Source organism: Chelonoidis abingdonii, chromosome 23 (genome assembly GCF_003597395.2).
Source record: "Chelonoidis abingdonii isolate Lonesome George chromosome 23, CheloAbing_2.0, whole genome shotgun sequence".
Classification (NCBI taxonomy): Eukaryota; Metazoa; Chordata; order Testudines; family Testudinidae; genus Chelonoidis; species Chelonoidis abingdonii.
The window spans coordinates 4,998,902-5,015,084 of record NC_133791.1 but is presented as its reverse complement, the minus strand read 5'-3'; the positions used below and the strand labels follow the sequence as shown (position 1 = coordinate 5,015,084).

The 16,183-nt window shown below is 43.5% G+C and overlaps 1 protein-coding gene across 1 annotated transcript in view; it reads left to right on the top strand.

The window, feature by feature from the left end:
• The window catches only part of PLCH2 (phospholipase C eta 2), a 350,916-nt gene that overhangs the window by 311,397 nt on the left and 23,336 nt on the right, over positions 1 to 16,183 (top strand). Inside the window, exons 13-18 of the mRNA XM_075060195.1 lie at positions 6,555 to 6,647; positions 7,734 to 7,834; positions 9,172 to 9,269; positions 10,132 to 10,314; positions 10,801 to 10,908; positions 12,833 to 12,957. Coding sequence (XP_074916296.1) covers positions 6,555 to 6,647; positions 7,734 to 7,834; positions 9,172 to 9,269; positions 10,132 to 10,314; positions 10,801 to 10,908; positions 12,833 to 12,957 — 708 coding nt within the window. The remainder of the gene's footprint in view (positions 1 to 6,554; positions 6,648 to 7,733; positions 7,835 to 9,171; positions 9,270 to 10,131; positions 10,315 to 10,800; positions 10,909 to 12,832; positions 12,958 to 16,183) is intronic.

The following is a 16,183-nucleotide window of genomic DNA, read 5'->3' as shown; positions in this document are numbered from 1 at the left end:
GAGCCACTCCTCTTGCTGCAGGAAGTGATTGTTCCTGCCCTGAGACTTTCCAATCTAAATAGACAAGACGGAGAAAGGCAGGATTATTATCTCTATTTACAGATGGGGAAACTGAGGCACAGAGGGATCAAGTGACTTTTTCCTAAGGTCATACAGTGAGTTTGTGATGGATCTAGGAAATGAGTTCAACTTCATGAGCTGCAATCAAGACCATCCTTCCTCTCTGAGATCCTTTTGATAGAAGGGTACGAGTTTGAGACTCCATCCCAGAGCTCTTCCTCCACCTTTGAAACTCTCCGTTTCAGATTTAATCTTCATCTTGGGGCTCTTGTCTCAGAGGAAGAAATTTCTAACTGTCCTAAATCTAATTCATGAAAGAAGGGAAAAAAATAATTTCTTCCCTCCCACAACTCTGTCCAAGCGTGTGCATGTGAAATGATTCGTTTCATCTGATATAAGAAACATTGCCATTTTGGTGTAGAAACCCTCGAGGACATGAATAGCAGGTTCCTTACACCCTACTGGTGTTGTGGCTTGATCATGCTGTGCAGTCCCTTCCAACCCTGATATTCTATTATTCTGTGACCTTAAGGTAAATGGCTTACATGCCTTTTATTTAACATTTTTCACCCCTATTCATCAGAGGCACTTATCTTTCACTGGGCTCTGTATGTAATGCTCATTTACTTCCTTTGTTTTAAGTCCACTGAGGTATTCTTGTCCTTCTCTGTATTTTGCTTTCATAAACTTCTCTACTGAGATATAACATCTGGCAATTTGGATGCTACAGGCTGGGATCAGCTCTGGTCTGGTCTGTAAGACCCAGGCACACCCTGGTGAGCTACCCCACTGGAAATAAATAGAGGAAGAACTTGCACAGAATCTGGTAGGAACTGCCAAAATGCAAAAATTATCCAGCTAGGGATGAGCAAAACAGTGCAGATTAACCCAAGTCAGCCCTTAACCTGAAACATGTGCTTCAGTGACCTGTCCTTGTCACTGTTTCTCCTCCTTGTGCTAGGCTGTCCTGACTAGTGCCATATGGAAATGGAAGTGCTGAAACACTGAGAGAGGCAGGAAAAGGCAGAAGTACTGTGGAAGAGGCTGTTCTAGTGAATTGTCTGTTATGATAAAGGTACACAGATGGACTCGTTTTAAAGAGATGAGTTTGTGTTTCCAAAATCAGAAGACTATTGTGTGTGAGGATGGTTAAACTGTTAAACTCTTGAGCCTCCAGAGTGTGTTGTGGCAGTGAATTCCACAGGCTAGTTCATAGCACTGGACACGGGTATTTCCTCTCCCATCAGTTTGAACCTTGCTGCGTCTGCATGTTGTTGTATCATGTGGGAGGGTAAATAGAAGCACCGTTGCTACCTTTTCTGCAGTTAGTTCTCATGTAGAACTCTCGCTCGTGTCCCCAGGGGCCCACGCACTGGGATAAACCTTCAAAATGTTCTGGTGACTTCAGTCAGAGACGTGCTTGAGCTCGGAACCTGCGGGGTTTGCCTGTCACCCTGCAGTCGTTGATAAACCGTTGTGAGGGGACTTCTTGTCAAAGACAAGAGAATTACTCCTTTGAGATTGCGGCAGTTCAAGGGGCACACAAAGCTGACAACTCGGTCTTGAAAGTCTTGCCCTGACATTATGTTGTTGGGGAATTTGATAATGTTTGACAGACCCTATTTGTAACCTCTAATGCTTCCTGATTGAGCAATGAGAGCAAGCGCTTTGGGGGTCCTGGCTTCCTGCCACCCACCTTTTGGAGTGGGGCTGGGCTCTCAGATCCTGTGTTCCATGGACTCCGTGCAATTTCCAAGACCACTTCCCTAGCATGGAAAAATTCTCATGATCCTGAAAATGTCACAGTTTGCAGGAGCAGGGATCCTAGATTATGCTCTTATAGAGACTCTGAATACTTGTGGGTAGAGCTGGGTGAACTTTTTTTGCAAAAATGCAGATAAGGTGCCACTGGAACACTTAGTAAATTCATGCTGATTCTGCCAAATTGTTTTTGGTCAAAAAAAATCCTGAGAAAAATAGTCTAAAATAATAAAAATGTTTCATTTCAACATTTTCTAAACACATTTCAATTTTTTGGATTCAAAACAAGTTTTTATTTCATTTTTTGGATTCAAAACAAGTTTTCAACATTTCTCCTATTTTTGATTTTTTAAAATAAAATTATCTAAAAATAGTTGAAATCCAAATGAAACGATTTGGTTTTGTCAAAACGTTCTTTGACCAAAAATGATTTTTTTTATTATTTTGCTGAAAATTTTGAAAAATGTTCATTTTGGTTCAACCCTAAACTAATTTTTTTTAATTGTTTTTGGAATTGCCAGTGAACCAAAGACTATGATCCAGTTCTATTTGTGGTGGCACCCAAGAACCCCCGGCTGAGCAGAGATAATTAACTTTAGCTTAGGCTTTAGAATTTTCCGTTGCTTTTGATTCCAGACTTGACCCTCGGTTCTTGGCTAGGTCAGATCACTATTGATTTGTCAACTGTCTGCAGCTGTATAACATGGTTAAACAGCCTGTTTCCGTGTGTTCAGTGCACATGAGCGTTTATTTTAACAACATCTACACCTGCTCTGAACAGATTGTCAGGAATCAACTATTTATAAATAATGCAGTTTTGTAATATGCTTTTGTAAGTTGTTAAAGAGATCTTAATAAATATTTTATAACAAGAAATAGCCATTTTTAAAAGCCATTTTTAATATTAAAGAAGAAAACCATTTAAGTAATTCAAACCCCAAATTTGCCGATATATGTAGGATAGATGTTCTCTCTATTCTAAAAGTGCAGTAGCTGTGTATGAAAGAGATGTGATGTCTTGGCTTTTTAGAGACCAAGCCGGTTCCAGGCACCAGAGAAGAAAGTAGGTGCTTGGGGTGGCCAATGGAAAGGGACAGCATGTCCAGTTCTTCAGCAGCAATTCGGCGGCGGGTCCCTCAGTGCCTCTTGGAGTGAAGGACCCGCCGCCAAATTGCCGCTGAAGAATGAAGTAGCGCGGTAGAGCTGCCGCTGAAGTGCCGCCAGTCGCGGCTTTGTTTCCTCCCTCCCCATCCCCGCTTCGCCGCTTGGGGCGGCAAAAAAGCTGGAGCTGACCCTGTTTAGAGAGGAGAGAGATTCTTGAAAGTTAATGCAGGTCACACCTAAGAGAGGCTATCCCAGTAATTAAGTATCAGGGTAGCCATGTTAGTCTGTAGCCCCAAAAACAACAAGGAATCTGGTGACACCTTAAAGACTAACAGATTTATTTGGGCATAAACTTTCGTGGGTATTAATTTGGGCTTGAATAGGGACTGGGAGTGGCTGGCTCACTACAAAAACAACTTTCCCTCTCCTGGAATTGACACTTCCTCATCAATGACTGGGAGTGGACTACATCCACCCTGATTGAATTGGCCCTGTCAACACTGGTTGTCCACTTGTGAGGTAACTCCTGTTCTCTTCATGTGACAGTATAATAATGCCTGCATCTGTAATTTTCACTCCATGCATCTGAAAAAGTGAGTTTTTTACCCACAAAAGCTTATGCCCAAATAAATCTGTTAGTCTTTAAGATGCCACCGGACTCCTCGTTATCCCAGTAATTGGATACCTTCTTTCTTTGTTTGCAGAGTTGATCCCAGGATATTAAAGACACAAGGTGGGTGAGGTAATATCTTTTATTGGAGCAACTTCCGCTGGTGAGAGAAACAAACTTTCAAGCTACACAAGTGGTGTTAATGGGCCACTTCACTGGGAATGGGCCCTTGAAATATGTATTAACTGCTTGTGCTAAATAATCTGTTCTGTCTTGACACTCTGAGTACCTCTCCAAGCCCTGAAGAAGAGCACTGTGTGGATCCAAAGCTTGTCTCTCTCACCAACAGGAGTTGGTCCAGTAAAAGATATTACCTCACCCACCTAGACCTTCTTTCTTTGACATTTATTTTTTAAAAGCGTGGTCTCTTCCCCCCACACCTCATCCCTCACACTGTCAATGGCCATTCAGTAAGTGGTATAGCTTTCTTTGTGTAGGACCGGTGCCCTCTAGAGGCACAAAGCTTTCTTAGCCTGGAAAACTCTGTTGTGTGCTGCATTAAGAGTGAGGATAGTCTAAGCTTCCCTTAGGGAACTGTCCTGTAGATTTTAATAGAAAATAGCTGTTCTCTGGGGGGTTGTGAAGCTTTCTAAAGAATTCTCTCCATGCTATAGAATGCTCCAAGCTTACATTCAAAATTTGATATTCATTTTTATAGTTCTAGATCAACTCTATTGGCTTCATCACTACTCAGTTCTGTAGGATTTTTCCATATAACTTGGAGCATTTTAGATTTCTTCAGTTGGTTTGCAGGGCACCCTGGGTGTCCTTAGGTTGTCCAGCGAAGTTTATTCCCTCTCTGTTTTGGAAAGCTGTTGGGTTGGCATTGAGTTGGATTTGAAAGCGCTTTGCTGACCACAGCTGATGGGTCTAATGCACAGTGTAAGCTTTAGGTTTTATCTGGTATACACCAGTTTTTTACTAGTGAAATAAAGATGCATCCAAACCAGCAAATGTTGGTCAAATCAAAAGACACCTGAGAATAGTTCCTGCTTGTCACCATCTTTCTCCTTGTGCTCATCGTGACCTACTGCTTGGTTTGCTGCCATGATCATTGCTGCACTAGAGGGACCCCTAAACAGTGGGACTGTATGTATCAGGAGCAGCAAAATATGTACTGGAAATAACAGAATGAAGCAAAGACAAGGCTTACTTCATATATTGGAGTCCTGTCAAATATCAGTCATGTGACGTAACATGTAAGGACCAATATGAATATCCCTAAGGCATATCCTCCCTATTTCAGTCTCAGGATATTAATGTCCCCTATCTTCATTGGCCAAAGATATGCCAGCAGCCCTGCGTATACTATTTAACTGTACTTTTACCTACCTGTGCTGTTTGGTTTCTTTTTGTCTGCACCCAGAGACAGGACATAGTCTGCTCTTGGACGCTTATAAATCCAGAGGTACTCCACTGAAGTTGTTCCACTCTTACAACACTCCAAGATTTGCTTCTGACTGAGAATATTAAGAAAATAGGAAAATCATGTTTCCCTCTGCTGTAACGTTTTGTCGTAGGTCTTTGTTGGTACTTTGTGTTGTTTATGTAAAAGCTATTTATGAAGAAAAATATCTCTCCTGTTGATGTCCATTTAGAGGCATCTTTCTGCTTTTTAAGGATGAGATATTTTTATTAGCAATTTTTACAGTGAATGCTTGATACAGGAAGATAATCTTTCATTGCACATGAATAATGGAGTGTGGCAGTCTTTGGAAATGCAAATTGGAACTATGGAGGAAAAGGTGTTTAGCAATCTACTTTGTTGGATTTTATTAGCTTTCTGTATAAATTGTTTATTAATGACTTCAGCTTCCATAGCTGAATGCACACAGTTAATGGTGATGCCAGGTGAGCAGCATTGTCAGAGAGACAGAGCTTTTTTTCTGGCTCCAGCACAAGGCAACTGGAGCGTGAAATATACACAGGTGACTTTTTTTCTTTCGAGCAAACAGAATTTGTTTTCCATTATAAAGTGCATTTAAAAATTTGGGCTTTTTGTTTAAAAAAAAGTGTCTATTCTGTTATTTCACATTTTTAATTTTATAATAACAGTTATTTATAAAAATGTACTCAGCCCACTGACTAAGCTGCATGAACTTGAAGCACTGCCACTTTAGAGTTTATAATTAGCCACAAAGAGCTTAGGGAAGGTTGTTACATGCAAATTAGAAATGTTCTAGACAGGTTACTTAGTAAGCATCTTGGAACTAAACCTAAGCGAGGCTTAGAAACAGAACTCCGCTTCCCAAATCTTGCTAGGGCTTGAGTTTGTGCACACTTTTAAACCTAGCTGGTTTTGCAATGTATCGTGGAGTGTAGTCCAGGTCAGGGACTGCACTAGGCAGAACAGACTGTGTTGAGCCAATCAGTGAGACAGAGAACCCCAGGTTCTTGTCTGCATCCAGTGGCCTCAGTGAAGAACCTCCCTTTAGAGTCATAAGAAAATTCTTTTCCTTACTGTGAGGTATCCTATCATTACACATCCTAGCAAAAATACAGTCACTCAAACAATAAGCAGAATTGTTTGACCTGATCCTGTTAATCCTAAAGAGTAGACAGCTCAGCTATTGTGAGAGAAGTAAATCCGAGCGGTGTCTGCCTTGCAAAACAATCAAATACTGGTGCATGACACACAGTTTGTCGCCCAGTTTTTGCCACAATGAACAACGTAATGAAGTTACCAGACACTGGTGCATGGGTACTTTATGTGATTCTTATAAAAGTGCCCATGGACTGTGACTACACCAGCAGAAAAGAGCAGTTAATAAGATCATGCTGCTGACTTCGAAGGTATTGCGTTGAACTGGTAGGGGAGATGTTGATATAAATCTGAGTTATGTTGAGGTTTTAGGATGAATTTTTCAAACTTCTGGATGTATTTCGGTGTGGTTCTCTGCAGCACTGCTGTCCTGTCTGCTATCCTTTCATAGTCTCTCTTGCTCTCTTCTTGCTATAGAACAAACTTGAGGATGAAGTGGAATCTGGGGAAGATTCAAGCACCAACAAACGGTACAGCCGATCGTTGATGGGCAGCTTTTCCAAACGCAAGGTTAGTCTCTCAAGAGATAACTTGCACTGGGTAGCAGAAGCAGCACTAAGCTCCCAGATGTGGGGAGGGAGGAGAGGGGAGAGAGAGAAGGAAGATATAATACACACAGTCTGACAGAGTCCCACTCCAATGGCCAAGCAGGCAAGACGACCAGTCGCCTTTATTCTTAACAACTTGCTGAAATTCACATCAAATGCTGACAATCTCCAGCTATCAGATCCAACCTGAAAAGCAGTAAGGTTAATTTAAACTCTCGTAGAGCAGTTTATTGCAATGTGACTTCAAGTAACAATGGAACAAGCGAATCCTTTTCTCACGCCCTCTTTGATCATAGTAATCATAGTAGCACCAGTAATAATTCCCCTTTAGACAGCACCTTTCATGCTGGCATCTCTAGTCCCATTATGAAAGGCTCTAACACCGGGCTGTTTCGTCCATATGTGCACAAATCAGTTCTGGCACAGTGCAATATCTTGTAGTAAAAGGTTACCATTTCCCATTCCCTGGAGGAAACATGCTCCTTGAAAGAATGAAGCAGAATTGCATGGGGCAGCCTGATCAGCTAGTCTGATGGGTGTGGCTTTAAAATCTGGCTGGCCTGGATCAATTCCTGTGCCAGAATTTTCAAAGACGACTAAAATTCTTCACAAAATGCGTGCTCAAAATCTGGGCCCCTTTTAAAGTCCCTCAAGTTGGGCACCCATGAATCTCTAGTCACTTTTGAACATCTGGGTCCAGAATTATTTGCCACCATATGCAATTACACCACCAACATGGCTTGCTTGCATGTGAATGGTTAACCCCAGACTAGCTGATCCATCCTCTGGCAAAGGCTTTGCCCTTTTATCACCCTTTTCTTTTTCTAGTACCCACTTAGAATTTTGCAGACATCTGTTTCGTTGCTCCCCTGCATACAACTTTTCAGAACAAACCCCAGGAGGTTTGCTCTGCTCTGCTCCTAGCACTCAGGCACACATGACTAAATCTGTTTTCATTTTTCACGCACACCACCCTTTAAATGTTTACATAAGCCTCTGCTGAACAGTGATGCCTGTTTTGTACAATGGTTTTGTTTCCTTTATGCAGAAAAAAGGAAGCAAATTGAAAAAGGCATCCAGCCTGGAAGAAGGTGAAGATGACCTAGACTGTCAAGGAAACTTAGCCAGGGGCACGGTGCATTATAGCAGGTTGGTAACAAGGAATCCTGGCAATTTAGTGCTCTACAAAGGTGTGTACACAAGTGTAGCAAGTTTGGGAGCTATAACCGTATGATGGGAAGCCCATGTAAAGGTAGATCCAAAATGTTTGTGGTTCCATCATCAGATTATTCTCCTGACATGGCTCTTCCTAATTTGTCAGTGGATGACTGAGCCAGACATGTTGTTCAGACCTGGCTTAAGGTTTCGCTATTCCACCCAGCTCTAGTGTGAAGATGTCTTTTAAGTTGGTGTAGCATTTTAGCCCTGGTAGCCTTCCTGTGGCACAGGGGGTTTGTGGTGAGCGCACGAAGCCCATGGCTGTTTAATTTGTTAAATGGCATTGGACCAAAGAGTCAAAGTGCTGCTTTGATTTTGCTTTTGAAAATCAGCCCTTCAAAACACCTGAAGCCAAAGATTTTTTTATGAGATTGTCTGATGGGTTCCAGACACTGGAAGCAAGAGATCAGATGGAAATCAGGTTGGGATAGTTAGGAGAGATTTATTGGGGCTACCAGGAGAGCTGAATGGAGGGCAGAAGAGGGTGTGTTGGAAAAATACCAGTGGAGCAGCCAGCAGCATTGTCAGAGAGCTCCATGCTGAAATCATAAACCTACTCAGCACATTGTGGTGTTAATCTGAAGCAAATGGGAAGGATCAGGGCACCAAATTCTTTGATATTTAAAATATATGTCCTTTAAGGACTATCCTATCGTATCAGTTGCAGGTGAAAAAACCTGTTAAAGGGAAAGTCCACAGTTCAACCTCCTGCCTAGCAGCACAGAGTATCTGCAACATATCAGATCTTAAATTATAACTCTTAGTCAGAAGTTCAAGTCTTTTCTTGGCCATTAACATACAAGAAGATGAGGCTCTTTGGCCCAAATTTTAAAAGATATTTAGGCATTGCTGTATTCAGTGTTGTGATGCCTAAGTCTCATCTTCCAAAGGGATTTAGGTGCTCAGGAGCCAACAGCCCATTGACAGTCTTTCTGGGTGCTTCCAGTGCTGGTTTAACCAGAAGCCTGTACCGTTACAATGAGTCTTCATGTGGTGTCCCTACAACTGTGGCATAAGAAAATAAAAATGGCCATACAGGGTCAGACCAAAGGTCCATCTAGCCCAGTATCCCGTCTTCTGACAGTGGCCAGTGCCAGGTGCTCAGAAGGAATGAACAGAATGGGCATGGCAGCCCTCCTTATTAGAAGAGAGTCCTCCCTGTATTTCATTACCCTGCCAGTTATTTAAAAAAACTAAAGTTTTGGGGTGGGGGGGAGGAATTCGCCTCTTGATCAGTTTATGGGAAACGATTTGTTTTATTCACCCAGGATGAGCAGACAGAAGAAAACAATGAAGCTTTCCCGGGCTCTCTCTGACCTGGTGAAGTATACAAAGTCTGTTGGGATCCATGATGTTGAAACTGAAAGTAGGTTGAACTCACTGCTGTGGATAGAGCTTGGAAACTGGCACGGAAGGTTTATGTTCTTGCACCTAATTTTGATTATAAACGCTTTAGTCCAAGAGGAATTTGACAGTAGAGCTGCATGCAATAAATCTGTGTCATTTCAAAGTGGCCAGTCATCATTTGTTAAGACTTGGAGTCTGCAATGTGAATCTGGATTTGTGCAGGAACTTCATTAAAGTGGATAAAAATAACCACGTGATGTAGGAACCCATTGACTACTGCCAATTGCTAGAAAGGCTGCTATATGACAGTTTACACTTTAAGAAGCAGGACAATTCTGAAAAGAAATTTATGCTGCTCCCAACTAGAATTTGGTGTTTTGGAGAGGAATCACTACATGAGAAATTTTAATCTTCATTACAAAGCAATAGGAAAATCTTCAGAACTTTGGCTAAGTATATGAAAATTCAGGTGCTGCTTCAAAACAGTTGATTCTGCAAAATGCAGCTGCTTGGGGATTTTAGCCCTCCTTGTATGCTTTCTGCACCTGATCCTGAGCAGAGCCAGGGAGTCCACATGTCACCTGTAGCAGAGAGAAATATTGAGGGATTAGGGGATTTCAACTTTCCTCAAGCCATCTCCAAACCTAAAAGATTTAGGTCAAGTTCTGTGTGATGGTTGAGATCACTTATTGTACCTGACCTGGATTTCCCACCTCTAACTCTTCCATGCATGAAACAAAATGTGGTGATGGAAGAGAGAGAAAACCATATCTGATCAGGTTGTGTTTTCAAGAGAGTTATTAGTAACTGATGGGCTGTTATTGGAGGTGATTGTTTTTAAGGGGAAGTCATCCCCTTCTAACTTTCTTCTCTCCTTGCAGTCTCTTCCAGTTGGCAGGTCTCATCTTTCAGCGAGACAAAGGCCCACCAGATACTCCAGCAAAAGCCAGCACAATATCTGCGTTTCAACCAACACCAGTTGTCCCGCATCTATCCGTCTTCCTATCGTGTAGATTCCAGCAATTACAATCCCCAGCCCTTCTGGAATGCTGGCTGCCAGATGGGTAAGCAAAAAGGACGTGTTGTTTTATTTTATTTTTTTTAACTAGGTGTAAATCTCATGCATGAATGGGGTCCTAGTATCTTTCTTTGAAAGAGAGGCTGAACAGAAAGCCCCAACAAAGACCCCTGGGTTATCTGATCATCCAACTCTCTTGACATCTGGGTCTTTGGTACCTGGGGTATTGTCTGTGTCTCTAGGGTAGGAAGCCTTGAGTATGCATATGCCTAGTGGCAACTGGTGGTTGAGACATGGAAAGCAATGCCCGCCTCCCCACATGCAAGAAACCCTACAGACAGGAGGAAAAACTCTTCTTGGGAGTGTCTGTCCCTGGAGCTGTGCTATCTTGGGTTTACAAGGAGAAGAGAGTCCCTGTTGCAACATCTCTGTCTCTCTGTCACCAGAGAACAAAGTTTAAAACATACATAGGTTTTCTTTCCTGTGAATGCTCTCAACAGACTTAATGTCTTTGCGTCCTTCTTTGCAACAGTTGCATTAAACTATCAGTCAGAGGGGAGAATGCTGCAGCTGAACCGGGCCAAGTTCAATGCCAATGGGAATTGTGGCTATATCCTCAAACCGAAGTGCATGTGTCAAGGTAAGGAAAAGCCAGCCAGTGAGGACTGCAGAGGAAGAGGAAGGTTCCTGGGAGTGGGAACGGTACTTTATGTGGGAAAGATGCGTGGCACTACTATGCATTGTGGGATGTGCCAGCAAACGATGGGAATGAAAGCAGTAGAGTTAGTAACTCCTTACGTTTGGGCTTGATTTTTCCAGCGGTTTCCAAAGTTGTGCGAGTGGTAGGGGAGTGTACGTGTACAGTACATGTACAGCTGCTGGGCACTTTCCTCCAGCTTTAGGAAGCCCTTTGAAACTTCAGGCCTTACCCTGCTCTTACGCTGGCGTGAGCACTGTTAACATCAGTGAAGTTGTTCCTGAATTACATTGGTGCAAGTGAGAGCAGGTTTGGCCCAGTATCCCCAAGTGTCTCTGAAGGCGTTGGGATGGATTAATTTTCCCGCAATACATGCACCATAGACTATTCATTATTACTTCTTGAAAGTAGAGACTGCGTGTACTGTCACGTGGGCTGTGTGTAACTATAGTCACATGAAACGTCATATAAGGTAGTCACAGATAAGTGAAAGCTAAATGAGGCCCATATCTCTCCCCACACACGAGAAAGACTCATCCTCTCTACAGCGTCCAGATTTCGATCAGCTGGAGTTGTGGAGGTTTTCCCCTGAATGGAGTTTGGATTGTATTGCTCCAGGGATGGTGCCTTAGTATGCATGACTGCAGCAAGGAACCTACACACCCGCCACTACACACTAACCACTGCTCGCATCCACAGTGATAGAGGAGTTGGGCTCAGTATATCAAATATCCCTTTCCTGGATCTCTGTAAGGCTTTCACTCTGTAAGGCACCATCTTCTCCCCTTCAGCCCAGCCAAGTCAGGCAAGAATTCCCAAACCGCCACAGCACTGTCCTTATTCTAAAATGAGATTCGTTAAAGAGAATCAGCTGACAGGTAAATGTAAGTTGGGCAGGCTCGGCAGCCTCGAGGGGTGACAAATTGCTCTCCATCTAAATCCACAAAACACAGCACAGGGAACCAAACGTCATCCTACTGGAGAGATTCCGTAGTAAATAAAGCTGGAATAGCATTGACGGGTATCCCAAGTGGTACAAGGATTGGGACTCAGCCCTCACAGGAGACACATCTCTTGGTCCTGCTGCATGTGGGTTTATATAATTGTTTGTCATAATAATCATCAGACTTTGGGGTGGGGTTTTCAAAACCACTTGAGTGATGTAGGAGCCACAAGTCCTATTGAAAGTCAGCAGGACTTGGGTTTCTAAGTCACAGAGGGAATGTCTACACCACAGTTAAAAACCTGTGGCTGGACTGCAACAGCTGACTCAGGCTCACGGGGCTTGGACAAAGGGGCTGTTTAATTGCAGTGTAGACATTCAGGATCAATCTGGAGCCTGGGCTCTAGGACTCTGCGAGGTGGGAGGGTCCCAGGGGTCAGGCTGCAGCCCAGGCCAGAATGTCTACAGTGCAATTAAACAGCCCTTGTGTGAAATCCACCACACAAAATTATGGATTGTTCAGATCCAACTTTCGGTTTGGCCCCACCTCTCAGTGCCACCAGATCAGTAACCTACTACCTGGTGATTAATTTGGTAACATTCGATGTTTGCATCTAAAGCTCTTTCCAGTGGCCTTTGTAAGCAATTAACTTGTCCTTGGTGCTCCCTGTGCTGAAAAGTGTCCAAAATGCTGTGCCAGTGTGTTACCTGTTTGTAAAGATGTTAATGACTATGGTGCATTTTTGGATGTTTGTACCTATAAGTGCTTGAGGGGACTGGGTGGGGCACCTTCCCAAGTACAGTTTGTAACAACTGGTTGTAGAGTCAAATAAGCAGGGAAAAGAGAGAGGAAGAGCTCGAGGAAAATGTCACCATCCATAAAATAGTGCCAGTCCTCCTTTATGTTGATTCTTGCCCCCACAGGTGTCTTTAACCCAAATTCTGAAGACCCGCTCCCCAATCAGTTGAAGAAGCAGCTGGTGTTGAGGATAATCAGCGGGCAACAGCTACCGAAGCCCCGGGACTCCATGCTGGGAGACAGAGGAGAGGTGGGGAATGCTGAACGGGGGATGAGGCTCTCGTATCTGAGACTGTCTGTCTGGGAGCTGCTCTGGACAAGGCCTTAACTTTTTGCATTTGTTTCTATGGGAAACACTGAGCTTCACTTCGAATATATCATGCAGCTTATTAGCTTCCAAGAGCACCAGGTGCCTTTCCTCCCTTAAGCATTGTAGAGTTAGTCTGTTTTGCTTTATTCTCACACGGTGCCTCTAGGATGTGTAGGAAAAGCCAAGATGCTCAATCACTGTGATGGGTCCCTATTCACTGCAGTGCACTTAAACTCCCAAACAGAGCCAGCAAAACCCTGCGTCCCCTAAAAGTGCACAAAACTACTGAGCTCGTCAGCAAGACAAATGAAGCTGCTTGAGGGTCCCTCTTGTCCTCTGCCTGTGTGAATGCTATTCCCAGCCTCCCACTCCCCAGCACAGCGCATTGTGTGCCTTCTCTGTTCGCCTGTTCTTTGGTCTGGTTTGGCTTAGTGTGTGTGTGTGTTTTGTGGCAGTTTATTTTGTTCTTTGAAAGCCTCTGGCAACTCTGATTGAAGCAAAATCAGCCAACCCGTAATGAGCAAAAAATTTAGCCTCTTGACTGTGTTGGGGCTTTTTATTTCTTCTGCTGCTCTGAATTGAAGCTTGTGGAGTGTGGCCAGTGTGCCTTTATTAATTAAACATTAGTCTTCAGGAAAGGCGAAGACTGAACAACTGGCTCCAGGTAAGACTTCCCCTCGAGCCTTTAGCCCATTAGAATTAGAACTAGAACCAAACCTCTGAGTGGTTCTGAAATGCTTGGATTTGGCACGAATACTTTGAAATACTCTTTCCCTGAATGCTAGTGTTGAGAGATGGATCAGTCTGGAATGGCTGTCATAATCCAGGTGCGAGGCTGGAATGGCTTTCATAATCCAAAAGAAGATTCTGACCAGAAGCAGCAGGATGGTGTGCGGTTGAATTGTTGGGTTGTTGTTTTCCACAAACTCCCTGTTGGGCAAGTCACGTAATCTCCCTGTGCCTCAGGTCCCCGGCTGTGAAGTGGGGATAATAGTCTCCCTTTTTCCCGCCTTTTGTCTGTCTTGTGTGCGGAGAGTGAAAGCTCTTTGGGATAGGGACTGTCTCTGCATCTGTGTAGCACCTAGCACAATGGGGCCTTGATCTCAGGTGCAGCCTCTAGGTGCTCCTGTAATACAAACGGTATTTATTGGTGGGGTGGGAGGAGCTGCTAATATTGAAAGATTAATGGGCCATGGGCTCCACATAGAAAATAATGAGCCAACATCTTTCTTTCACTTCCCTTTTTAATTGCCAAGGGCACTTAGGCTGTGCACAGATTGTCTTCTCCTCAGAGAGAATGTTCATCTCCTTTCTCTCCTGCCTGTGTATTCCCCACCCTCAAGTGAGGCAAACCTCACTTTGTGACATCACAGTTAGATTTTCTGGAGGGGTTTGTGGTGTCACAAGCAGAGGGTGATGACAAGTGAGTCCTTTTGGCAGGGATAGTTTCCTAATAAAGTTTTAAAAACAAAACAGAGAAAAGGTTGAGGGTGGAGAAAAGCAAAAAATAATGAGCGGGTGTTGCCCCAAAACTCCAGATTCCAACACCCGTGATGGTCATTATATCTGGTAGAAATCTGCTTTTTCTAGCAGCAAATAGTTCTGTCAGAAAATTTTCGACTAACTCTAATCTTTAAGGATCCCAGTTTCACAGCTCAGGTCAATCTTTACACAAATATTGTCCTGAAATATAGCAGGGCTTCAAGGCTTTCACTGAAACGTTAAGAATTTTAAAAATCCAGTTTGAATGGAATGGAACAGCCCCACAAGCCTGAGTCAGCTGGCATGGGCCAGCTGTGGGTGTTTAACTGCAGCGTAGACGTACCCTAAATGACTTAGAAACACCATTGACACATGTGCCCTAAAGTCCCTTAGGCCTGACCTACCCTAAAGTTTGGTTGACCTAGCTACGTTGCTCTGGGCATGGAAAAACACCCACCCCTGCCCAGTGTAGCTAAGCCCACCTAACTACCCTGTGCAGACAGGGCTGGGTCAGTGAAAGAATTCTTCTGTCGACCTAGCTACTGTCTCTCAAAGAGGTAGATTAAACTACAGGGATGGGAGAACCCCTCCCACTGGCACAGGTAATGTCTCCAGTGACATGCTGCAGCTGCGCTGCTGTAGAATTTCAAGTGTAAACAAGCCCTTAGCTGCTTTCGGAAACCCTAGCCTTTATTTTATTAGCCAGATAGTAGGACCTAGAGGCCCCAATCAATTATCAGGGCCTCATTCTGCTAGGTACTATATACACGTTGTGAAAAGAGAGGCCCTGCTCCAGAGCCTTTTGCAGACTACAGTTATATGAACAAGGTTCATATATACTGAACATTCAGCTTTCTTGCAAGCAGTAAGGAAGGGAGCTAAGACGCTTGTGTTTTTCTTTAGTGACAAAGTATCCCCTGTGCTGAAGATTTGTTTTCTGCTGAACACCAAAACTCTGGCATTCAACCATTACTCAGTCCAGCCACTCTGTGGTTTTTTTTGTTTTGTCAGCCCAATTTAGTTGGTCTCAGATTTGAGATGCTTCCTTATCGTTTTTGTCAGTTTCGTGGACAGCAATTACTTCCCCTTCCTGGGACTGTATTGACTGGTGGTTGCACAGGCTCTGTGTTCAGCATACACTGACTGAAAGCAGTAGCAAGCTTTCCTAGGGTCTAACTAATTGCCGAGTTACTATTCTTCATCTCCACTATTGTTAATTTTAATTCGTAGAGGTCCCAATTGAGATCACGGCTCCATTGTTCTAGGCTGGTATAAACGCCCAGCAAGACACATGCCCTGTCATGAAGATCTTAAGTTTAAACAGATAGCAGGAGTGGGAAAGGAGGCACAGAGAGCAGTAGTAATTTGCCCACAGTCAGAGACTTGAACAGAACCTGCATGTCTTGAGTCATAGTCCATTGTTTTATCCACTGGACCAGGCTGCTTCCCTAGTCACCCAGATCTTTCACGACCAGACGTTCCCTGAACTCACTCAGTTTATGTTGTCTTGCACGTTGTCTCTTTACAACTTATTTGCAATGGTGACCACCCTGAAGAAATTTTTAAAGCTTCTGTTTAGACGTACACTGAGTTGAAAGATATTCAAACAGAGAGAACTGTTAACTTGCTGTGAGCTGTAACGCCCATTTTGAATCAATGGGGAAGTGGTCACATGATGATGATG